Source organism: Polypterus senegalus, chromosome 8 (genome assembly GCF_016835505.1).
Source record: "Polypterus senegalus isolate Bchr_013 chromosome 8, ASM1683550v1, whole genome shotgun sequence".
Lineage (NCBI taxonomy): Eukaryota > Metazoa > Chordata > Cladistia > Polypteriformes > Polypteridae > Polypterus > Polypterus senegalus.
Window position 1 is genome coordinate 177,134,044 of NC_053161.1, and position 25,441 is coordinate 177,159,484.

Below are 25,441 nucleotides of genomic sequence, written 5' to 3' on the forward strand. Positions count from 1 at the left end.
GGACAGAATTGCGTTATAATGATGTTTGTAATATAATAATAATAATAATAATAATAATAATAATAATAATAATAATAATAATAATAATAATAATGCTAAGAATAGGAAAATGCAGTGTAACCAAGGTAGTTGTAATATTATTAAAGGCCTTAAAAAAGTGTGTATTAGTATTACTAACCATTATATTTAATTTTTTGTTTGTCCCTTTTACTCTTTCAGAATTGAGAATTAACTGTTTCTGGTATCTGTTACCATGGCTGCCACTAGTGTTCCTACGTGAGTCTTTGTTTGTAGCAGTAATGTTCCTCTCAAAGCAAAGGTTTCTTTCTTTAACTGACGTACTGGTTGATTGCGTTGTTTTAATAGACCCAACATCACCTGCGGTGTTGACATGTAAATATTCATAGGTTAAATAAGACAAAGGTTAATTCGAAAAAAAAAAAACAGTTTTTGGGATATTGGGCTTGGTGCCTATAGAATTTGTTCAAAGGTGGTGGTTTATCATCCTGTTGTTCCCTTGTTCATTTTTTGCATGCTCAGTTACTCTTTATTTTGTCTCTGTTGGAGGCAACGTCGCTTGGTGCAGACTAAATGGAGGTTTTAACCTATTAGTTGTTCCCTGAAGGCCAATTTGTAATATTCTGAAATTTCTTTTATTTCAGTTTTTGGTAACCTAAACTTTAAATGTCAAATGTCTGCCAGTTTCCTGCGGATCCGTTTCACGTCGCTTGTTGCATTCCAGCTAGTTAAATTTGAAGAAAAACGGGTGTTGTAAAACTTTGGAATGGAACTGTAACTTTCTCTTGGTTTATCTGATTTTTCCAGCTTGAACCCTGTGCCACAGTTCCGCCGCGAGACCTCCGGCGAACTGACTCTCAAGGCCTCCGCCGAGGCGGTCCAGGTCGCCAAGGCAAACCGCCTGAGCGGCTCTGTGCCGTTCAAGGTGAAGTCGGCCGAGACGGTCAGGGAGCAGGCCAGGAGATGCGTGCGGGCCTCAGGTGGTGACCCCGGGGACTCCAAGCTGGTACACAGCGCCAGCGAGCTCCAGTTTGGACAGTACCGGGGCCAGACCTTTAAATGGTTGCTGACCCATGACCTCGTCTATGCCGTCATCGTGTTGGCAACCCACCTGAGGGAGCGTGAAGATGGCCAGGTGTCGGATAGCCCGCTGGCAAGCAATAAAAACACCCTGAAGTCCTACGCCTGGCTCTTTCTCCCGTGAAGACGGCCATCCGCCGTCGACGGGGGAGAGATGGGTCAGTCAGGGTTCCGGACAAGGGCAAGAGGCTCGTCAGCTTTGGCCAACACGGACACCTGACATTTGAGGCCCTTTACGATACAGAAGATTGGGAGGCCAAGAGGTGAGAAAAAGACTTTTGGGTGGGGTCTGAGGGGAAGGGCCCAGTAAGGCAGTGGGACCCTGCTTCCATTTGTTCAAGTGTTACCGTTTCCGCTGTTGTACCCCAATGCAGTTACATTAAGTGGCTCCGGCGCCAGACCACCAAAGTCGGGACGAAGATGCATGCACTCCAGCTGTATGTGTGGCGGAGAGACGAGGCGTAGGCAGCAGCAACCTCCTCCCTTCCCAAAACCACCACCGTTGCCCCGAGCGCCTCTCTCTCTGCAGCAGCCTCCGTCGTCGAGATTCCCGATGACGTGCTGCTGTCAGCCAGCATGGAGCTGGAGGCTGGTAAGTGACAACCACCCATGGAGCTGGTGGTGGCTCCTTCACTTTTTCTGTTTAACCTGTTATTTGTTTGAATTTGTAAACAATCTTCCCCAGCATCTACCTCCCAGTCTGCAACCAGTAGAGGGCCAGTGCCATCCCAGCACTCCCAACCGATGGCTGATACGGGAATGCAGCCTTTACAAACACTATCCATAGCCAGGAGAGAGGTGAGTTAAAAGGATGTGTTTCTTTGAATTGCATTGCCGGGAAAAGAAGAGGCCTTGTCTGATTCTTTTTGTTTGTTTTTCTGTTGCTCATGCTCTCTGTCTCTGTCTGTGTTTCTCTCTCTCTCTCTCTCTCTCTCTCACACACACAGATACTTTTGCCCGAGGGCTGAAGGACTTCATTACCCAAGGAACAGCATGTGTGGGTAAGCCGGGCCGTTTTCACCAGGGGCAAGGAAGGAAAGCCTGTGCTGACCTCCAACCTTCACCTTTGGTGGCATCCTCCCGGCCCTCGCAATGTGCACCTTCAGCCCCCGAAATCGCCCGACACCTTTTTTCAGCGCCCGTTCTTTCTGTGGATGCCGTACTGCATGTGGGGCTACAAGCTGTCCTGCACAGCGTGCAGCCACAGGTTGTCGGGATCCGGACTCTACAGGACCATCCGGAGGGTCCTGGACACAGACGGATGGTACTTTATGACCACGGAGTACCTAGAGTGCCGACACTGCAGGAAGAAGGTGGCGGGCTGGTCGCAGGATATCCTGGATCAACTGCACCACACGCGCCAGGATGACTTTCCAGCTATCCTGACTTACAGGTCAGACAAGGAGTCGATGGCTGGGTCAACTCTCCACAGGTAAACGGACACACACGGGCAGTCCTAACATCTCTGTTCTGTCTAACACAGGTTATCCTGCAACATAAAGCTCATCGGGCAGATGCGTGAGCGCACGCTGGGCAACAGGGCCACCCGGCTGCGCAGATATCTGCTCGAGGAGCACACCAGGTCCTGGCTGACGCGGTCCATAACGTTCATGTACGCGGTCACCAAGTTCATCACACCGGGTGCCGAGCCACCTGCGACTTCACCTCTACTACCGCGGATGACCCCGGTGCCCGGTACAAAGTGGTTGCTGTCCATCTATGCCAGGGAGGTGGCTTCAAGGATAGAAGAGACCAAGGCCCGGATCACCTCAATCTTGAAGATGGACTCAACCAAGAAGGTGAGCGATATCGCCATCCCCTCCCTCTCTCCTTCCTTCTTTCCTTCCAGCTTACTGTCACTCTTCCTTTCATCGTTCAGGCAACCAAGAAACTCGCCGGTGCCGCGGCAGGAACGGCAGCCTGGGTGACCAATGTGGGGAATGAGCACGGCCAGGTCCTGATCAGCGTCCTCACTGCAGCCGAGGGTGCTGGCCTGCACCCCTTGGCCACCGGGCTGATGCGGCGATACCGTAATGCCAGTGTGTCCCCGCCTCTGGTCCTCTACGTGGACCGAGACTGCTGTTCCCAAGGGGGACCCTGCAAGGTGTCCCTCTTATTCCACCAGTGGGAACAGCTGGTGGTGAGGCTCGACGTGTGGCACCTGATGTGACGCTTTGCGGCGGGTGTCACCACGGAGAGCCACGCCACTATTCAGCCTCTTCATGGCGTGTCTCTCTTTCTGCATTTTCGAGTGGGACTAGAGAGACGTCGCCCAGCTGCGACAGGCCAGGGCTGGCGAGGCGGGGAACGATCCCTGAGGCTCTGGCTACGAAAAAATCCCGTTGAAGGAACTGGCCCGCCACTGCTGCCCCCGCACGCGTGGGGCGCAGGAGACCGGCCAGCTCATCGACGAGATGCTGGAGGCCTTCGGGGATGCCACTGACACCATGGGTATCCCACTTTTAGACCGCGACAAGATCCAGGAAATCTGAAAGACTCAGAGACGCCACCTCCACTGCATCCAGGACCCACCTGGCGTGCACCTATACATGCAAACCGGGCAGCAGGTCAAAGGGGGGATCACGCTGCCGGTGTTCAGGTGTGCGCGAGGTTCAACTTCGTTGGAGTCGTTCCACCTGTATCTGGACCGCTTCATACCTGGTAAGGGTGCCCAGAAATCTGTACTTTTGACCTGTGTTGTGCGAGGGAGTGGGTGGCATTAAATTTTTATCTTTCTCTCTCTCTCTCTCTCTCTCTCACCTTCACCGTGTCTTTCAGGCACTTCAGCCAATTGCGGCCCACTTTCAGGCCTACCTGCTGGAAGGCCTGGCGAGGTGGAACGAGGACCGTGCGGCACAAGCAGTGAAGGGAGCAGACCGTGATGTGGTCTGCTACAGTGGCCAACTCCAGCACTCCGCTAACGAGCTGAGCGACATTGTTTATCACAGGAAGCTCGTTGACGATTACACCCAGCCTGCGAAGTACACTGGTGAGGCAGGCGTCGAGCCTTCTGTCTGTCTGTCTGTCTGTCTGTCTGTCCCTCCCTCCCTCCCACCTTTTCATTTTAAAACAGATGCCTCCTTTTCACAGGTGAGCTCATTGGTATCCAGTACCTGTTTTCGCAGACCGGTCGAGTGCTGGAGGAAGTGATGGGCAGGGATCCCGATGCTCCGAATGGGACTGACACGGACGACAACGATGACAGTGTCGACGAGGGCTTCCAAGAGGTCGAGGGTCCAGTAGAGGAACCTCTGGACAACACCATCTTCGCCCTTGAGGAGGACTTCACCCGACAACCATTGTCGTCTGACAAGTCCTAGTCGCGCCCTGCCATCGGCGCCTCACAGTCTGGGCCAGCCGACCAGGAGACCTCCCTTGGAGACGAGACCACTCAAAGCATGTCCCACAAGGTGGTAAGTCTCTCCCGACGAGTCGTGCTATACCTGTGGAATATCTGATGAGTGCTCCCCATTCTCACTTTCGCTCTCTTCTCCCAACAGCATAGCCTTGGAACTGACACTGGCCCAGGTTACCAGCACGTGGTCAACCTGGCCTTCAGTCTCGTCAAGCTGCGTCACCACACCTACTTGACGCAGCAGCAAGTGGCGGAGATCGTCACCCTCTGGGAACAATTGCCGGAGGGCGACAAGGCCCCAGTTCACTTTCCGCCACGCCACCAGGAATGGCTGGTGCAGGGGAGGTTCCGGCGCAAACACTCGCAGACCAATGTCACACCAGGAGTGGAGAGCTTGTGGCGGTAGGTGATCAGCCTCTTTGGTGTGGCCTCTATCCTTTTGATTGGATATCGATGGCATGACTCACTGACTGACTGACACTCTCTCTCTCTCTCTCAACACCCGAATTTTGTAGGTGTATGGTTGGCCAAGCCGCACAGATGCCAAACATCAGCCGCCTTGTGGAGGCCGTTTGTGTAGAGCTGTCCAGGATTCACCCCGAAGGAACCACCATCAGCGGCATGAGGGTGAACCGCTGGGCAGCTGTGATGCGGGATTACACCTACATCCGGGAAAACATCCTCACAAACCCGGTACTCATGGCTCAGACTCGAATCCAGTTATTCCCCCTCAATCAGCACACCCTGGCACAATGGTAAGTACACACTGGACAAGTACCATCCACCATGCTCCTCTCCTCCCTCCCACCCTGACTTACTTTGCTTTCTGTCCCTGTAGGCACTACGCTCGCATCAGGGAGCTGGTACGGCGGGCTCTGGAGATGGCCGTGCCACAGCCAACCAGCTCGGCCCTTGCTTCAGAGCCCACCCCTGCCGCATGCCTACAACCCACAGGCTCCGAGCAGTCCGCTGCACAACCACCCCACTTCCCCGACGTCGGGGCCCCGTGGATGTGGCACCAGCCATCATTGGGCACACCCCCGTGCCACATGAAGCACCCGCCACCCAGCCACTCTCCCCGTCGGCTGACACTGCCAGTCCTCCGCTTCTACCACCGCAGGCAGGATCCTCAGTACCCCGCACCACTGCCTGGCAGCAGAAGAAAAAGCAGGAGGCGGACGAGCTGGCACGACAGCAAGGAATTCACCCCAAACAAAGGAAAAAGATTGAGTCATACATTTGTAAGTGCTGTCAGGGGGGAATTCTTTTCCTCCACGTCAGCCGGCAAAACTATCCAGGAGTGGCTGGAGGAAAAGAGAAGGGAAAAGGAAAAACGTGCCGGGAGGGATGGCCACTAAGCAATTTTTGTTTTATTAATCTGTAGATGGGGCCCATACATTGCTTTTTTTTCTTTTTTTTTTTTTATAACTGCCTGACACTTTATATGTTGACAGAAAAGGAGGCCTGCTTCATTTCATTTTTGAAGCTGTTTTTACTTTTTTTTTGCAATCTTTGCAAAAACTGGCACTTTATATATTGGCAGACCTCCCTCTCAATTTTCTTTTTTAATTTTGGGCTTCATCTATAGGTTATGGCAATAATTTTTATTCTATGTATATAGTTTTTTCATTACATTTTTTTAGTGTATGTATATAGTTATTTCGTATTCTTTTTTTCATGTATATAGTTATTTCATGTTCTTTTTTCATAAGTGATTGTTTGATTTCTATTAGTTATTTCATGTTTTTTCTTGTATTGTTTGATATTTTATTTTATAAACCTTGTTGATTGAATCGTTCTGTCTGCCTTGCCTCTGTCCCGCCGCCGCAGCTTTAAGGGCTCTCTGTTTACCTTTCTGCGACCGCGTGGCTAATCTGCTATGCGTCCCTCCCTTTCACCTTTTACGGACCCGGCTCCGCAGAGCAAGCGGCCTTCTTCCGCCACGAAGATTGGCTTACATTTTTTGACGTGAGTGAGATTCACTGATGTCTGCTTCTGTTCCCTTACACTGTTGTACTGACACCCACAACTACTGCTGTATATCTGGTTACTGGTGTGCATATGAATTAATTCAGAGTAATACACATCCTCAATAAAGAATGCTGATGATATTATGTGTGTATTTATGTGGGACAGGCCAAGTAAAAATTCTTTTGGTCACTTAGTGATTGCTGAGGAAACTTTAGTTTTGGAGACAATTGCCAGAAACTGTGCCCTATTTATAATAATACTGGCAGAAATACCAAGCGTTGCCCGGGAGGAAAATAAAGTTTTTTTTTAATAGTTTGAGAAAAACATAATTAAAAAAAAAACACAACTTTAAAAATAAAAATAAATTAACAAACAATAAACCTGGATTCGCTTCCCGGGTCCTCCCCGCGTTTTCTGTGATGGGCTGGCGCCCTGCCCGGGGTTTGTTGCCTGCCTTGCGCCTTGTGTTGGCTGGGAATGGCTCCAGCAGACCCCCGTGACCCTGTAGTTAGGATATAGCGGGCTGGATAATGGATGGATGGATAATGGATAGATGGATAAAGACTCAGTAATGTGCTTGTGTCAGTGAGTGGGGCGCGCCTGTCATGGGTCGGGGCTTAGGCTGCGGAAAGAGCGGGAGTCACCAGTCTGCGCGGCCCCGCTCCGGTATTGGCACTACCCATTTATGCAGCGAATTCGGGGGTGTCAAGCCCGAGTGATGCTGTAGGGAGTTTCTTTGTTCTAATCAACATTGTGAGTGAGGGCGGAATGAATAAAGGTAATGACAGCTAATTCGTTGTTCTTTGTTTTTCTTTCTTTTTTTTTATATGTTTTAATGTGTAGCGCTGAGTGTTGTTTGTTATGCTCTATCAATTTGCATTGATCGGAAAAATGAGGAAGAACTTAATTGTAACAGCGCCTGCGAGATCAGTACTTGCTGCGAAACTTGATTTGGAACAAAGGTGGATTGTTTAAAAGAGTCACTTACAATGTCAAGATATAAATGTGCAGTGAAGCTTGAGAGATGAGAATACAATGTAGGAGAAAGTGAGATCAAGAGGACGTGTGAATGGGATTTCTTGTTTAAAATAAACGGATCATTCAAGCGTTTGCCGAAAATATATTAGGCACACAAACTTTGAACACTCAGATGGAAATTTCCAGGGCTCTGTGTAAATTTGGGCTAAAATGAGTTTTGAAGATACGCAACATTTGGTAAAATGAAAACGTCTCCACTTTTGCTTATAAAAATACTTACTGTATAAATGTGCAAAACATCTTTCCTACATTCAGACCCTGATCAAGTAGGAGAAATGTTCTATTGATAATTCTAAAATAAAGAGGAGATAATTGCATGGGCGCCGGCAGGGGGGTGCAAGTAGGTGCACGTGCACCCCCCTAGCTTTTGAAAAAAAAGGAAATGGAGAAAAAAAATAAATCTTTCAATAATAAGAAAAAACGCGAAAAAATAGTTTTTATTTTAAATTTTTAAATTACAATTAGAGGATTGGCTCCAGCAGACCCCCGTGACCCTGTGTTCGGATTTAGCGGGTTAGAAAATGGATGGATGGATGAATTACAATTAGACGTTTACATTTTACAACTATACATAAACAATCATTCACTTTGTTTCTAAAAGAGCATTTCAAGCCTTCTTTTTTGTTGTCCAAACTTGTCTACAACTTTGTCGATAAATTTTGGACAATTATTTATTCTTTTTTTGTGTACACTAAGCATACATAATCCACTTAATCTATCGTCACTCATTGTAGATCGGTTCCAAGTTTTGACGCGCCGTAATGTGCTAAAAGATCTTTCAATACTGCAGGTTGCTGCAGGAATTGCACGTGCACCTACTTGCACCCCCCTGCCGGCGCCCATGTGCACCCCCCTGAATTAAATCCTGGCGGCGGTAATGGATAATTGCTTTCAATAATAAAATGCTCTTGATACGTATGAGTGATTCTGAGTGTGTGATACTTGTGGAAATTGCGGAATGTGTGGTGAGCAGAGATGACACTAGTGTTTGTGTGTGTGTGTGTGTGTGAGCTGACTTGTTAAATAGATTCTAAATGTGAAAGTGCGCTCGTACAGTATATGTTATAGGCATTGTTTTAAATACTTCACAGGAGTCGTCATGTGGTTTAAGTGAGGGTGGTATGAAGGCACAGTGGTTAGCACTGCTGCCCAGCCACAGGAAATGACTGTTGAGAATTATATGTTCTGTCTGTGTAATTTTAAATTTAAGGTAAAATGAGACATATTTTATTAAAAAGTAAGGAAGCTGGAGAAAAGCAGTGGCTTCCAGTCTAGGTTGTGTTCCATAATGAGATAAGCTGTATAAAATGGGGGTTAACTAACAAAAAGATTTTCTCTACAGAATCAACACTCTGGAAAAGACAGAAAACACATCTCTGGAGGATATCAACAAAAAAGTGTGGATAAACAATTAGCCATAGCAAGAGGTTTACGGGTAAAAGAAATCAATACTAAGCCTAGCTACATTTTATATTTCAGAGTATTTTCTTTAAAGTAGTGTATGCAATGGTGTGGCACACTAACTTTCCTGAGAGCATTTTAAATACATGTATAGGCATTTGATACAATGTGAGATGTTGATTTCTTTTTCCCATTCACTTCTTGTGATATAAATAACTGGTATACTTTAAATGTGAAATAGAATAGAATGTCATGTTTGAATTACTACATAGCTGATGGAAGCTTTAGCTTTAATTCCTATAATTTGATGTTCTTATGAAACATTTCTGGACACAAAATATTAGCTTAAAGGCCAATAGCTGGGATACGTATAAAGATTAAGCAGCGAGAGGTAATAATCGATAATTTCAACTGATCTGCGTAACTATCGAAATAATTTTGTAGCGGTGCTACATGAATAGGGATGTCTGTAATGTGTTCAGTGCTGAGTCGCATCTTTTATAGCGTTGTCCCGTTTATAGAGTCTATTGTGTGTCTGTTTAAATGTTATCTCCCTGTAGAGCCTTGAACCCTTGAGGTAATTGTCCCTGTCAAATACATCAGTTCCATCCAGGCCATTGCTATATAAACAAGAGGACGAAAAGAAATGGAGGGATCAGTTACAACCCGGACACTTCACAGAAAGCCAAAGAAAGATGCCGATATGGAATTTACACCATTTTCACACTTGCTGCTTTCGATGCCAACCATTTGACTGCTTCACCATCATTACGCAAACCCCGGGGTACAGGATCATACCGACACACCGAGGACAGCACATGAGACTGGTTTTTGTCGTTTGGGGAAGGAGTGAACAATTATTTTCATCCGCTTGTTATTTACTGGGGACACTTATCAGCTGGACAAGTTTCACTCTCATTACTCATCTTTTGTTTACTCTTTTGGACTTTTATGTGTGTTTCGTGTTCTCCGTGTGTCGTATTTATTTCATGTTCAGGGTAAGGACAAGGGATGGTTTTGTGTTTGTATATTTCTTGCTGCACCTTTTATTATTACAATCTGCCGGTCACTTTTGGGGTTGTAGGTTATGTTAGGGCTGGTTGGAGTGTAAGATATATACATTGTTTGGAGTTTGTTTCATTTCTTTTTATCAATATATTGTGATGTGTGAATCCCTATCTTGCACCCCAAAACACAAGGCTGAGTCTCAGTACCTCAGCAAAACCAGCTTTATTCAGCAACCAACGGGCTATCTTCCATAGATGCGGCGATCGCACTTTGGGACTCTCTTCAACATGTCGTGTCGTTGGGGGGGGGGACCCCAAAAGAGTTTAGAAACCTTACAATATATTCACTTTATTATTTCACATATTGTTTACCTTTTAGCCTGTTTTGATCATTGACTGGGAAAGTGATTTGGAAGGTACGGCTTATCTGGCCTAATGTTCCCTCGGTTTGCCAGGCCATGGGTCTTGGTGGTGTAGTGGGTCGGCCGTTACAATTTGAGGGATGTAATGTGGGAAAGGAAAAGATATATTTTATATGAATAATCCTGTTAGTCTTAGACAAAGCGTAAGATGTCTTTTGTAAATGATTGAAATCCCAAAACTGCATGAATTTGAACAAAATTCTATAATTAGAAAAATGGAAAGGGAGGGTGGAGCTTAACTGTCTTAGCTTATTTTGAACTCATCTCTAAATTAGGAGTTGACCAGTCCAAAATGTGGAATTATTTCCTGATCTGCCTGCTATGCTGACTGAGAGATGTTCTCTGGGGGACAGTGGTGTTTAGTTACCCTTTAATTAAGTGACAGAGAACAGATTTCTGTTTTAAAATAATCAATTGGAAGTTTCGTAATTTCTACAGGAACCTCCACAGAACATGGCTCTTTAACTAATAACATCCACACCACTCTGTCTTCTCCTTTCCTTTATTATTGTCACTGAACTGAACATATTTGTATCATATGTAGAATTATAACATTTGACTCTTATCAAGTTGTCACATTGATGGGGTCAGTTTCAAGGTACTTACTCTCCGATAGCACCTTGCTCCACGTTTCCTTTAAACATATAATAATAATAATATAAAAACCGACACAAGTGTCAATAACGGGGGTGCTCATGATGTGTTATAGTTATGGTGTTGTGACATGCCCGCCAGACAGTGGCAGGCTCACAGCCTCAATGACAAGTTTGCAGCCCCCACCCAATGCGCCTGTCGGCCATTGACCAATGAACTAGCCCGCTTTCTCTTGGTCCCCTTTCCACCAGGATGATCTGATCCCAGTTGCAGGACCAATTTGACGATGAGGATTATCAGTGCCTGAAATGAAGGAGGGAGCTGAGGTAGAATGACTAATGAAGTCACTGCTTGTGTGCTGAACCAGTGTGTCATGGAGTGATAGCTACAACAACAACAACAACAACAACATTTATTTATATAGCACATTTTCATACAAACAGTAGCGCAAAGTGCTTTACATATTAAAGAATAGAAAAATGAAAGACATAATTATAAAAAATAAATCAACATTAACATCGAAAAAGAGTAAGGTTCAATGGCCAGGGGACAGAAAAAAAAAAATCCAGACGGCTGGAGAAAAATAAAATCTGTAGGGATTCCAGACCATGATACCGCCCAGTCCCCTCTGGGCATTCTACCTAACATAAATGAAACAGTCCTCTTTGGATTTAGGGTTCTCACGGAAGGGCTTGATGATGATGATGGTCACGTAGACTTCTTCCTTTTAATCCGTCCATCATTGTTGGAGCATCATGAAGCTTTGAGTAGGTGGAGGTGGCGCAGGCCACCACCACAAAGAAACCGGAAAAAGAAACAGAAAGAGAGTAGGGGTCAGTACCGATTTTAGAGCCACCATGAATAGTTGTTATGATGAATTGAACATACAGAGTATCAGGATTAAGTTAAATTACGATTAAAATGAAGTTATAAAAAGGCCATGTTAAAGTAATGTGTTTTCAGCAGTGTTTTAAAGTGCTCTACTGTATCAGCCTGGCGAATTCCTATTGGCAGGCTATTCCAGATTTTAGGTGCATAACAGCAGAAGGCCGCCTCACCACTTCTTTTAAGTTTTGTTCTTGGAATTCTAAGGAGACACTCATTTGAGGATCTGAGGTTACGATTTGGAATATAAGGTGTCAGACATTCCGATATATAAGATGGGGCGAGATTATTTAAGGCTTTATAAACCATAAGCAGAATTTTAAAGTCAATTCTGAATGACACAGGTAACCAGTGTAGTGACATCAAAACTGGAGTAATGTGTTCTGATTTTCTTTTCCTAGTTAGGATTCTAGCAGCTGCATTCTGCACTAGTTGCAAGCGATTTATATCTTTTGGGTAGTCCTGAGAGGAGTGCGTTACAGTAATCTAGTCGACTGAAAACAAAGCGTGAACTAATTTCTCAGCATCTTTCAGTGATATAAGAGGTCTAACTTTACTTATGTTTCTTAAGTGAAAAAATGCTGTCCTAATGATCTGATTAATATGTGATTTAAAATTCAGATTACAGTCAACAATCACCCCTAAGCTTTTTACCTCCGTCTTGACTTTTAATCCTAATGTATCCAGTTTATTTCTAATAGCCTCATTGTATCCATTATTGCTGATCACTAAAATTTCAGTTTTCTCTTTATTTAACTTGAGAAAATTACTATTCATCCATTCTGAGATACTAGTCAGACATTGTGTTAGTGAATCAATAGAATCAGGGTCATCAGGTGCTATTGATAAGTACAGCTGTGTGTCATCAGCATAGCTGTGGTAGCTCACGTTGTGCCCTGAGATAATCTGACCTAACGGAAGCATGTAGATTGAGAATAACAGCGGACCCAGGATAGAGCCTTGTGGAAAACCATATTGGATATCATGTGTCTTGAGTTGTAATTCCCACAACTAACAAAATATTTTCTCCCTGTCAGGTAGGATTCAAACCAATTTAAGACACTGCCAGAGAGGCCCACCCATTGACTAAGGCGATTTCTAAGAATGTTGTGATCAATGGTGTCAAATGCAGCACTCAGATCTAAGAGGATGAGAACAGATAAATGGCCTCTGTCTGCATTTACCCAAGTCATTTACTACTTTAACGAGTGCAGTTTCTGTGCTGTGATTTGTTCTAAAACCTGACTGAAATTTATCAAGAATAGCATGTTTATTTAGGTGGTCATTTAACTGCATAATGACTGCCTTCTCTAGAACTTTACTTAAGAAGGGCAAGTTAGAGATGGGTCTAAAATTTTCAAGAGCGAGGGTCAAGATTATGTTTCTTAAGTAGGGGTTTAACTACAGCAGTCTTAAGACAGTCTGGGAAGACCCCAGTATCTAGTGACAATTTACTATGTCAAGAACATTATCAATTAGCACGCCTGATACTTCTTTGAAAAACCTTGTTGGTATCGGGTCAAGGGCGCAGGTGGAGGGTTTTAATTGAGATATTATTTTTGTAAATCAGGTAAATCTATCCTAGTGAAAGAGTTTAATTTGTTTATAACAGGATGTTGGGGTTTAGGGGATCCTTAGTGTTGGGGAGATATACTATGTTATTTCTAATATCATTAATTTTTGATTGAAGAATACAGCGACAGCCTCACAGGTTTCACTGGAAGCACTTAGGAGGCATTCCTTTGAGCTACCTGGGTTTAGTAGGCGATCAATTGTTGAAAATAAGACTCTAGGATTACTAGCATTGTTATTTATAATATTAGAGAAATAGCAGCCTCTCAAGACGGACAGTGTTATTGTATTCTGTTATTTTGACTTTTAATATTTCGTGGTGGATAGTAAGTTTACTCTTCCTCCATTGGCGCTCAGCTCTACGGCATGTTCTCTTTAAATCAGACACTCTTTGGGTCTTCCATGGTATACAATGCTAGAAGATTTTTTCACTGTCTTTTCAGGTGCAACTATGTCAACAGCAGCTCTCACTTTAGAATTAAATCTTTCCACCTTACTATTTACATTGTCCTCGCTATTATAGCTGGCACTATAAACGGACTGATTGCTTAAAATGTTTGTAAGTTTTAAAGCTGCTGCGAATCAAAGAAGCGTTTTTAACAATATGCTTCTCATGAGTGTTTTTATCATTATTTCTATATTAAAAGTAGAAGAAAATGGTCTGATAGACCAATATCAATGATCTGTTTTATATCAACTTTCAGTCCTTTAGTAATCACTAAGTCTAATGTATGACCTGCTTTATGTGTAGGCTGATTTATGAGTTGTCTCAAATCAAAAGAATCCAGGAGGTTCATAAATTCTTTTACTTTTAGATCACACTGATTATCTATATGAAAATTAAAGTCGCCAACTATTAGGAGTGTGTCATAATTAGTAATTAAAATTGACATTAAGTCAGAGAATTCCTCAAAAAACGACGCGTTATATTTAGGAGGTCTATACACGGATAGTATTAGAACTTGAGAATCTCCATGAATAACAACGGCGAGATACTCAAAGGACTTGAACTTACCAAAACTGACATCTTTACATTTTAATCGGCTCGAGTAAATGTTAGCCAATCCGCCCCCCCTTTTTCCCTGGCGGTTTGAATGAGTAAAACTGTAATCCGGAGGCGCAGATTCGATTAAAACTGACGCATCTGAATTCAGCCATGTTTCATTTAGTGCAATAAGATCTATTTTTATCACTAATAAGATCGTTGATAAAAACGTTTTGTTAGTTAAAGCTCTGACATTTAATAGTGCCATATTTAATGTTTGGAGGTGCAGAGATGAGTACTATGCGTTATTGTTATTTGGAATAGGAACTAAATTATTATTATTAGCGGCGCTCTGTGTATATTTTTTGTTTAATCTGCGATCTGCTTTTATAGTTTTAATACATTGTTCCTCTAAAATAGTGATTTTAATTAGATTATTGGAGTTTAATTAGATTATTGGATGCTGAGAAATTAGTTCACGCGTTTGTTTTCAGTCGACTAGATTACTGTAACGCACTCCTCTCAGGACTACCCAAAAAAGATATAAATCGTTTGAAACTAGTGCAGAATGCAGCTGCTAGAATCCTAACTAGGAAAAGAAAATCCGAACACATTTCTCCAGTTTTGATGTCACTACACTGGTTACCTGTGTCTTTCAGAATTGACTTTAAAATTCTGCTTATGGTTTATAAAGCCTTAAATAATCTCGCCCCATCTTATATATCAGAATGTCTGACACCTTATATTCCAAATCGTAACCTCAGATCCTCAAATGAGTGTCTCCTTAGAATTCCAAGAACAAAACTTAAAAGAAGTGGTGAGGCGGCCTTCTGCTGTTATGCACCTAAAATCTGGAATAGCCTGCCAATAGGAATTCGCCAGGCTGATACAGTAGAGCACTTTAAAACACTGCTGAAAACACATTATTTTAACATGGCCTTTTTATAACTTCATTTTAATCTTAATTTAACTTAATCTTGATACTCTGTATGTTTAATCTCCTCAAAATAACTATTCATGGTGGCTCTAAAATCCGTACTGACCCCTACTCTCTTTTTTGTTTCTTTTTCCGGTTTCTTTGTGGTGGTGGCCTGCGCCACCTCCACCTACTCAAAGCTTCATGATGCTCCAACAATGATGGACGGATTAAAAGGCAGAAGTCTATGTGACCATCTTCATCAAGCCCTTCCGTGAGAATCCTAAATCCAAAGAGGACTGTTTCATTTATGTTAGGTAGAATGCCCAGAGGGGACTGGGCGGTATCATGGTCTGGAATCCCTACAGATTTTATTTTTCTCCAGCCGTCTGGAGTTTTTGTTTTTCTGTCCCCTGGCCATTGAACCTTACTCTTATTCGATGTTAATGTTGATTTATTTTTTATAATTATGTCTTTCATTTTTCTATTCTTTAATATGTAAAGCACTTTGAGCTACTGCTTGTATGAAAATGTGCTATAGAAATAAATGTTGTTGTTGTTGTTGTTGTTACTGTCCTTTAAAACAGGTTATACGTAGGATTTCAGAGCTTGACTCCTTGCATTTAAATACTGATTTTAGCATACACCCTCAAAAGAGGTTTAAAATGCAACATTCAGATGGTCCAGTTCCACTACACTTTGAAGTAGTACTCCAGTTTAAAGAGGCATCAAAGTTTCTGCAGGGGATTCCTGTATTAAAATTGACAATAAAATTGTCATAGTTCAAAATATAATTGTGAAATACCAACACAAGGCCATATTTTTTGAATATCCAATTGATTCTTCATGCTTGGGGATTTTTGTTGTGTCCAAGCTTTCCTCACATCTTCAGTGTTTACCTGTTGGTTCTGGCATGCAGAAATATGTCCGTCTGCCACTAGATGACAAATATCTTGTAATCCCCCTACTTCATATAAATACAGATTAATTGGTACAGTATGTTTTTTTTTTGTTTGTTTTTTCCTGTTGTGTTACAGAGTTCATAAGTACTTTTTCTAATTAGTTTTTTAAACTGTCATCACCCCACCACTTGCATTCTTTATATTCTGCATTGATTTATGGTGGTGTGTGAAGTTGCTATGTAAGCAAATTTGATTATTTCAACTCTACAAATGAAATCATGTTTAAGTAATATAATTTACTGTATATGTTAATCATATGTATTATTATTGTTACTTATATTTGATTAGTAATTGTAAGCATGCTTGCATGTTGTAAGTACATTTATCAAGGACTTTTGTAAATGTAATGTTTAAAAAAAAATCTTTGTTTTTAGTCATTTTTGTAGGCTATGTATCTCATTGTGAATTTTTCGGAATGCAATGAAGTTGAGTTGGTACCATCCAATTGGGTATCCAATGGAGTTTGTGCTTGGCCACCATATAAAACTGGAGATATCCATAAGGCTATAATAAATAAAGAGCAACCCAAAGAAAACTGGAAATCATTTAAGGTTGAAGTTATGTACACAACAGGTTTGTATTTATAATATTTGGTATAATTGTCGTGTCATATCATGTCATCTTTTAACCCACTATATCTAGAAAAGGGTCATGGGGTCTGCTGGAGCCCATCCCAGCTACCATAGGGTGCAAGGCAGGAACAAACTCTAGACAGAACTCCAGTCCATCGCAGGGCACACACGCATGCACACACTAAGGCCAATTTAGGATCTCCAAATCACCTAACCTGGGAGGAAACTGAAGCACCTGGAGGAAACCGACACAGACACGGAGAGAACATGTAAACTCCACACAGGGAGGACCCAGGACAGGAACCCTGGTCTCCTTACTGCGAAGCAGCAGTGCTACCACTGCTCCACCCTGGTACTGTATACTTGTATTCCCGAGTACTGTTCTGTGTATCCATATTATACAGTAAATGCTCTTGCATCTGGAATTTAACAGATAATTACAGAACTGCAAGACTGAAGCTTCCAGTTGCCGAAAGACACTCAGATTTGCAGACAGCAGAAGATGAAGAAGACAATGAAATTCCAAAAAGGACAAAAAGAAGGAAAATGTAAGCCTGAAATAGTTAATATGTTTGAACTGTAACATCACCTGTTAATACTGTGAATTTTCAAGTTGTAATACTTGATCTTTTAAAGGGAAAACACTAAGTTTTTAATTTAATTTATATACTCTAATTTAATTTAGTATAACTACCACAAGGCTAATTCATGAAAATTTGTCTAAATTGGTAAAGCTTTTTTCTCATAATTGTACAGTTGTATGAGGCACTTCCTCATACTTGTATAATTGTGTATTTTGTCAATAATTTTTTAATCTTTTCCCAAAGAGCAAACACAAGATTTGATAGTGATAGTGACGGTGATGTCTGTAGCAAACCCAAAAGCCATCTACCTCCACCACCCAAGATAACCCCTCCTCAAAAATGTTCAAAATCGACCACCAAGATGTCTGCTGACCATGGAGAACATGCATCAACCTGACAGTGTTCAGCTACATTCAGAATGTAGTTCCACTAAATGTGGAAGATTCACTCAAGAAAGGAAAGGCCTGAGAAATGATTACAGATATCAAAGTGCATCTACAGTGGAAGAGCACCTAACCCCAGAGTGTGTGGAAATTGCAGATACGGCGTTTAGACACCGGTCTACCTCACAACAAAATAATGGACCAAATCAAGACATTTATGGCCGTAAGTGTTTTATCTCAGTTTCTCTTTAATATAGCTGCCTCCGTGTTTGTCACTTTAAATAAAGCCCTGATAAACAGACGCAACTATGAAACACAAAAATAATTACCCTAAATGTTTTAAATTTTGAGTAAAAGAATTATGAATCTGTGCAACTTTGTGTGTGTGTGTATTTAATGTTTCTCACAGGACCCACTTTTCATTACCTTTATTCATTAATACAGCAAAATTGATTTTACCTTCTCTTTTCATCTGTTTCCTTTATTTTTCCACTTTTCATCAAGCTTACCAATTTATAGTTTACATTTCATCCCCTTTGGTAAATGTCTCTGACAATTATGATCTGATTATGTTTGATATTCATTTTGTGGTGTTTGTACATTGTTTTAGCCATTCTTCGAAACATTCTGGTTAAGCAGGAGATGATGATGGAGCAAGTCAAAGTGATTTTAAAAACCGTAAAAGACCTTCATGAGAAATGCTGTAGTGACAGTGGTTCAGATCCAGTGCTGGAAAAAGACATTCTTCCACTACAAGATCTCACATCCCTGCAACAGCTTGAAAGTGACCTAGCGGTTGGTGTAGATTAAAAAAAAAACTGGTAAGGAAAAACTTTTTTAATAACAACTGAAAAATATACCTTCAAACAACGACAGGCTTCAAGTTGTATTGTTTTAAATCAGATATACAAAAGCTGTGATGCGTAGTTAAAATTGTAGGCATAGTTAAAAAAAATATATTTTCAGTTATTTAAGTCAGAAAAGCTTTTAACAGTCTACAATATTACATTTTTAAAAGGACTGAAAAAATTCCTACCCGAGCATGTTTGTCAGTTTTTGGGAGTATTGAAGACTGCTACTGTAGTCAAATCTTTGTTGAAAATTAAATGAAGTGCTCATAACTTGACATGTCTGACCACAGATAACATCTATAACTGTCAAATGCTTTTTTTATTTGACATTGTTAGCATATCATATCAAATGGTGCTTGGAGTTCCATGTCCAAGCTTACCCCAAAGATTCAGCACGTACATTTTATTATAGAGCTCCACCTATATTAGCTTCATTGGAGAGCAACCTAAAAACATAGGTGCTTGAACTTCTAGTATATTTTACTTTGTTGCTTGTTCCGATTCCGCCTAATGTTTCTATTGCATCGTGCATCTTAAGAAGTTATGAACTCCAGTGAATAATTTTTTTCTTTCTGTAAACCTTTGGCAGATTGCCTTGCTTGGGACTCAAGGAGGCATTGATGTGAGAGACATGGTGTGGAGAATCATGGGGCAAACTTTGACCAATTTATTGGCCAAACAACTTAACTGGAGGGGAATAAATGGAAAAACATGTTTCCATAGCCTTCACATTAAGGATATTGTGATTGGTGAGTATTTATAATGATTTCAATATGCATACACTGCCTTTTAAAATGAAGTAACCTGTGACTGAAAATTTCCTTGAGATAAGTATCTTTTTGTTGTTTGTTTACAATAAATCAAGCTATTAAAGGTAAACTACAGTATATGCATTATGACCAGATAAGAAGTGTACATTTTTTCTGCATTAACCAGGTTAGGTTTCACATTGGTATGGACAATAGTTCCGTATTTAATGTCACTTTCCTTGTCAGAAACTACTGTTTGAAAAAACCTTAACACACTAACACTTTTTTAATAGCCAGGTCAAGATGTAAACAAACTAAGTGGCTGCTCAGAGCCCTCTGGCCACCAAGAAAAACCCAGTTGAATGGGGAAGATCTAATGTTTAACATTCAACATTAAATGAAATGTATCAGACAAAACACTAAATGATGTTAAAAAATAAAGGGAAATTATAGCCATGTATGATAACTACTTTACTTTATTTTCCATATACAAGTTCTTACATTAGGAATTTTTTTTTTTTGGTATTTTTTTGCATACCCCAGCTTGTTCTCCAGAGACACGCAGAGAGGGAAAGAAGCTTTGGCATCAGAGTGCAATCTATTTGTACAGAATAAAATTCTACTTTGGGCCTTAAAGTCTTCAGCCAGCAGTGATGCTAACCCGTAATCGGGTTAAACATCAGTGATAAACAATTGGTCATGCTTGTGAACTAACTACAGGGAAGTATTTATTTAAAGCCTGTTGTTTAGGCAGTAACAAATGCAAATACTGTATTGTACAAATATCTGTAGTTGTAAATATTGTTTCTTGTTAACGAATGCAAATACTGTATTGTACAAATATCTGTAGTTGTAAATATTGTTTCTTGTCAGAATACAATTACATTTTATATAGTCGCTTCATTTACTGAAAATAAACAACAAAGACATAGCCTACACTTGCAGCCTGTTTCTTTCCCATTATGGTTGGATGCAGTCAATGCTCATGTCTGACAAATAACCAAGTATCAACTGCTGATTGACTCAGACTGTATAATGACTGTTCTTTAGATGCAGTACGAAGAAACTCTGTAACATCAAGAGCCACAACTCAGGAAATAGAAATGTGGATTAAGTAGGAGTGTGACGAGATCTCGTGGTACGAGATCTCGCGAGATCAGATTTGTCTGGCGAGATGCTTCTGGTCTCGCAAGAAGGTGACGATATCCTTGCGTTATTGGCATGATGGAGTGTGAGGAAGAAGTAAGGATAGAAGATGCGCCAGCGAGATTTAAATCGTAGGTGTGGCAACATTTTGGATTCCTTGTGGAAATAAGAAATGGCGAAAAAATGACAGACAAGACAAAGACAATTTGCAAACACTGTAAGAAATGAATACCGTACACCTCTGCTAACACAAGCACTATGCAAAAGCATTTAGAAAACAATCACAGCTCGTTACTAAAAGCTGCGCCTGTGAAGAAAATGGAAAGCAATTCAGTTCGCATAAAAGGGAAAACAACCATAACAAATGCCTTTGCAGCTAAACTTCCACCATCCAATGCAAGAGCCACGGCAATAACAACAGACATCGGCGTTTTCATTACAGCCGACATTAGACCATTTTCTGTGGTGGAAAATCTGGGATTTCGGCGACTCATCCACACACTGGAACCAAAGTATGCCATCCCGTCACGCGCACATTTTACTCGCACGGTGCTCCCGACCCTGTACAAGGAGTGCAAGGTAAACGTTGTACAGGCTCTGAAAGAGGCAGAAACCATTGTCATAACTACTGACGGTTGGACTTCTAGGTGTACACAGAGCTATATCACAATTACAGCCCACATTATCAACAGTAATTGGGAAATGGTAAATTGTGTACTGCAGACGCGCCCACTTTTTGAATCACACACAGGGGCAAACGTCGCTGAAGCTTTACAAGAAGCTATCACACAGTGGGGTCTTAAAAAGCCAAACCATTGCATTGCTATTGTAACAGACAATGCGCGTAATATGGATGTGGCTGTGTACGAGGCAGGATTTGAGCCGCACATCAAATGCTTCGCGCACACAATAAATCTCGCTACACAGGCTGGCCTCGGTGTTGTGCGTGTCGCTCGTTTGCTGGGGCGGGTGAGACGTGTAATTGCTTTTCACCGGAGTTCGACAGCTGCCGCGGTACTGACGTCTAAGCAGAAGCTGCTACAACTGCCACCGCACAAATTAATAAAGGACGTCACCACGTGATGGAATTCATCATTGGATATGCTGGTTCGTTACCTGGAGCAGCAGGCTGCTATAGCAGCAGCGCTCACCAGCCCAGAAATAAGACAAAATGCCCGAAACATTGACACACTGGATACCTGCGACATTGTCAATGCCGAATTTCTTGTGAAGCTGCTGAAACCTTTAAAGACAGCTACCACTGTCTTGTGTGAAGAGAAGAGGCCCACAGTGCCTCTCATCGTGCCACTGAAGAACATGATAGAACAAAACATGGCACCAAATGACAGTGATTCCCCCACTGTGGCCGACACAAAGAGAGCAATTCTCAGCAATATTTCAGGCATTACAATATTTCAGAAATTACAGTGGGGATGTATACAACCTGCTGGAGAGCACTGCGCTGGACCCAAGATTCCAGTCTCTACCGCAGCTAGACTGCAATCAGCATGAGGCAGTCTTTCAGAGGATACAGAAAAGGGTGGAACAGTTGCAGCAAAACCAGGTATCATTGACTTGATTTTTTTTCCCCTAGAAGATTTATGTTTCCAGTACCAAATTTTAATTGATTTAATAGATTCATGCTGTATTTGTGTGTGTGTGTGTGTTGTAAACATGAGAGCATCAGAGTGAGTGTATTTGTGTTAAAAGAGAGAGGGGGACTGTTTTGCTGCTTGCTAATGTTAAAGTCAGTGTTTCTGCTGCTTAAAGCCCACAGATGAGAAGAGTATGGAGCGCAAGGAAGAGGCATCAGTTTATTGTTCCACACATGGGGGCGAGGGGGTTCTTGAAGCTGAAGGCAGAGCTGAGTCAGAAGAGGAACCTACTTCCAAGAAGACAGCACTTGAGGATCTGCTAGGGGACTCTTTCTCGAAGACAGAACCGCCCAGCAAAGGAATTGAAAGGGAACTGAACTTTACAGAAGAGAGGCATCTATCCCACTTAGTTGCTGCCCTTTGACATGGTGGAGAAAAAACAGCTCCGAATATCCTTTGCTGTCTCTACTTGTCAAAGAATATCTTTCTATTCCTGCAACCTCTGTTCCAAGTGAGCGTGTCTTTTCAACTGCAGGAAACATAGTCACTGCCCAGAGGTCACAATTGCTGCCAGAAAATGTAGACATGCTTATATTCTTAAAAAAGAACATGACCATATCTTAGGCTGTTCTGTATAGGTCATTACCTCATTACCTAGGTCTTAGCTCTTTTTCCATGCTTAAGAAAATTTTGTTAATTGTTTTGCACTCTGAGTTTTAAGACAGCACTACTTTGATAGTTACACTAATTATGGTTAATTGCACGTAAAGGGATATTTGTGTCGTTTATTATTTATTTTTATTTATACTATTTAATTTTATTGTGCAATTAATTGCCTATCAGTTTGTGGCAAAATATTTTGCAGTGTTTACATGTTATTACTGCATATCATTCATCAAAATAGAAGTTTTATTTCATAAAGTTGATTTCAAAATGGACATGCATTTTTTGCATTTTGTGTTTTTCAGTTAAATAAAAGGCTATTTTTGCTATATATTTAAACATTGAGGATTTCTTAAAAAAATGTCTAAAAGTCTCGTCTCGTTCTCGTGAACCCAGTATCGTGTCTCGTCTCGTCTCGTGAGAAAAATGTCTTGTCACACCCCTAGGATTAAGAGATGGCTTCATCTGGCTGCAGATAGGGATGGAGGGAGACAAGCAAGAATGGAGCATCAGAGGATAAACAGCTATCAAGAATCAGCACTGTCAACCCTCAAACACATCTAGTAAGAAGTTAATTAGGAAATTGTATAATTCAAGTAACTGATCAACTGTTGATTTCTTGGCTGCAGGTGAAATGATTTGGCTATAAATTATGATAACTTAGTACTGATGGGGGATTTTAATGTACACATTTATGTGAAAACTGACACTTTTAGCAAATGTTTTACTTATTTGTTAAATTCAGTAGGATTTTGTCAGATTGTCAAAGGTCAAACTCATAATCACAACCACAGATTAGATTTAATTAGAACTTACAAAGTTGAAATTCAAAATTTAAATATTACTCCATTAAATGAAGTTATTTCCGATCACTAGTTAATTACATTTGATTTAGTCCTGCCCTTGCCAATGCACTCACAGATTAAAACGAAGACAATGAGACATCTAGATTGTAATTCTGCTTCAAAATTTATAGATACCTTGAGTAAGTCAAGTGTAATTGTGGAAAACCGTTTAGATCAGTTAACATCAAATGTAAACATGGAATACGATTTAGATCAGCTAGTATCGCATTATAATGTGACCTTGAGAGATGCTCTGGACACAGTGGCTCCCCGTAAAACAAAAGTGATCAAAGCACATAGAAACTCTCCCTGGTTTAATGAAAATACTTGAGCTCTTAAATTAGAGTGTCAAAAACTGGTGCTCAGATGGAGAACAACAAAACTACATGTCTTTCAAATTGCATGGACAGAGAGTGTTAAAAATATAAAAAAGCTCTCTTTAAAGCTCGCTCAGAATACTATTCTACAATAATAGATAGCAAAAATAAAAATCCTTGGGCACTGTTTAGAACAGTGGCTAAATTAACAAATGGAAATTCAGATCTGCAGTGCAAAATACCAACAGATATTAGCAGTACAGACTTCTATTTAACTGCACAGGCTAGAAAATAATGTTGGGCTTTACAGGCACTGTGCTTGAGCAGTGTGACAGAGGAGGGACGCTGAAGGCTGGGTGCGTGGTGTGGAAGGCCGAGACTTCAGCCTGCAGTCAGATAATATTGAGCATTGCTCCTATTGGTTAAGAAGACAAAGTTCCGCACTGGCCTCATTGCTGTCGCCCTCAAATCATTTTGGCCGTGAAGCGCGCAAGAACGCGCACAGTGTCACGTGACCATAAAGCCAAGTGCATCACTCAACGCTCAAAGTGTCACTCGTGCTTTCTAAATGCGTTGTGCTCAGACACGGACTTTTGACAGTCACCTGTCTCTGTACATGCAACTCATTCACAGATGACATTTGCGCACACAACGCTTGATTCTTTAGTGGTGTAGAGATCAGAATAAGACAGAAAATATATATTTATTATTTATTTTTTTTCATCTGCTTTGTTCTCAGGCGTACAACACTTGGCCTGCCAAGTCCAGGCAATCGCTAGTGGAGAGGATCTGGTCGATTAACACGTGATATTCCGAATTCAAATCTGATCAATCTCAACTATACGTGTCTGTTCGCTACATGTCATCAGTGTATTTTAATGTATCATTAAGGAATATATGAACTGAAATCTTATGTTTTAAAAACTCTTGTGTCTCATATAAAAGGAATATGCAATTACTTTCTCTTTTGAACATAAAATATGGGGGGGGGGGGGCTCAAACTTGATCAGATTTGATCCCCCATATAATTTAATGCATTAGTAAGGAAAATTAATTCAGTTGAGGTGTGTTTGATACAATTGAATGTCAAAAGGGACTCTGCTCTTTTGGGCCCTTGAGCAAGGCCCTTAACCTGCAATTGCGGAGCGCTTTGAGTAGTGAGAAAAGTGCTGTATAAATGCAAAGAATTATTATTAATTGTTGTTCACTCATAATATAAAAAGGACCTTAAGCAACATGAATTTGATTAAAAATATTCAGTCTACTGATAATATCACCATACTTATTAAAATCTGCAGAATTACATAAAAAAGAAAGAAAATATAGTGTAGTGTCTTTTCAGGAAGTTTTATTTTTTATTTTTTGGCTGTGTTCTGGTCCAAGTCCTGCTTCAAATGAGGAGTAAAGGTTCAGGCCTGTACTCTGGCGCAAGTCCTGTGGCTCCGTTCTGGAAGGCAGATATGGCTGAGTGTATCGCCGTCACTACACAGCAGTATGTGGGCCATGTGATAGTGGTGAGCCTGGGCCAGC

At 41.5% G+C, this 25,441-nt stretch overlaps 2 protein-coding genes across 5 annotated transcripts; both read left to right on the forward strand.

Moving 5' to 3' along the window:
- The first annotated feature begins 442 nt into the window (after positions 1–442).
- LOC120533436 lies at positions 443–4,431 on the forward strand. Of its 4 annotated transcripts, none has more exons than XM_039760330.1 (7): positions 443–1,690; positions 1,784–1,896; positions 2,046–2,491; positions 2,582–2,897; positions 3,565–3,759; positions 3,877–4,087; positions 4,189–4,431. In XM_039760330.1, the coding sequence occupies exons 3-7, from the start codon at positions 2,253–2,255 to the stop codon at positions 4,416–4,418; spliced, it is 1,191 nt and encodes a 396-aa protein (XP_039616264.1). In that variant the 5' UTR covers positions 443–1,690; positions 1,784–1,896; positions 2,046–2,252; the 3' UTR covers positions 4,419–4,431. The 4 variants fall into 4 exon arrangements, with proteins under 4 accessions (XP_039616264.1, XP_039616265.1, XP_039616262.1 ...); XM_039760331.1 differs by having other exon boundaries at positions 443–1,361; positions 1,473–1,896; XM_039760328.1 differs by having other exon boundaries at positions 443–1,896.
- On the forward strand, positions 4,408–5,911 carry LOC120533449. The gene is made up of 4 exons (XM_039760355.1): positions 4,408–4,511; positions 4,599–4,855; positions 4,969–5,208; positions 5,292–5,911. The coding sequence occupies exons 1-4, from the start codon at positions 4,497–4,499 to the stop codon at positions 5,809–5,811; spliced, it is 1,032 nt and encodes a 343-aa protein (XP_039616289.1). The 5' UTR covers positions 4,408–4,496; the 3' UTR covers positions 5,812–5,911.
- Positions 5,912–25,441: the final 19,530 nt, after the last annotated feature.

Bases quoted from the DNA above. Each gene is read 5' to 3' on its own strand.
- LOC120533436 (XM_039760328.1), top strand. From the start codon at position 2,253: ATGCCGTACTGCATGTGGGGCTACAAGCTGTCCTGCACAGCGTGCAGC. The intron at 2,898-3,564 runs GTGAGCGATATC...TCCCACTTTTAG, and splicing joins AGATGGACTCAACCAAGAAG to ACCGCGACAAGATCCAGGAA. The intron at 4,088-4,188 runs GTGAGGCAGGCG...TCCTTTTCACAG, and splicing joins CCAGCCTGCGAAGTACACTG to GTGAGCTCATTGGTATCCAG.
- LOC120533449 (XM_039760355.1), top strand. The intron at 4,856-4,968 runs GTAGGTGATCAG...CGAATTTTGTAG, and splicing joins GGAGTGGAGAGCTTGTGGCG to GTGTATGGTTGGCCAAGCCG. The intron at 5,209-5,291 runs GTAAGTACACAC...CTGTCCCTGTAG, and splicing joins CAGCACACCCTGGCACAATG to GCACTACGCTCGCATCAGGG.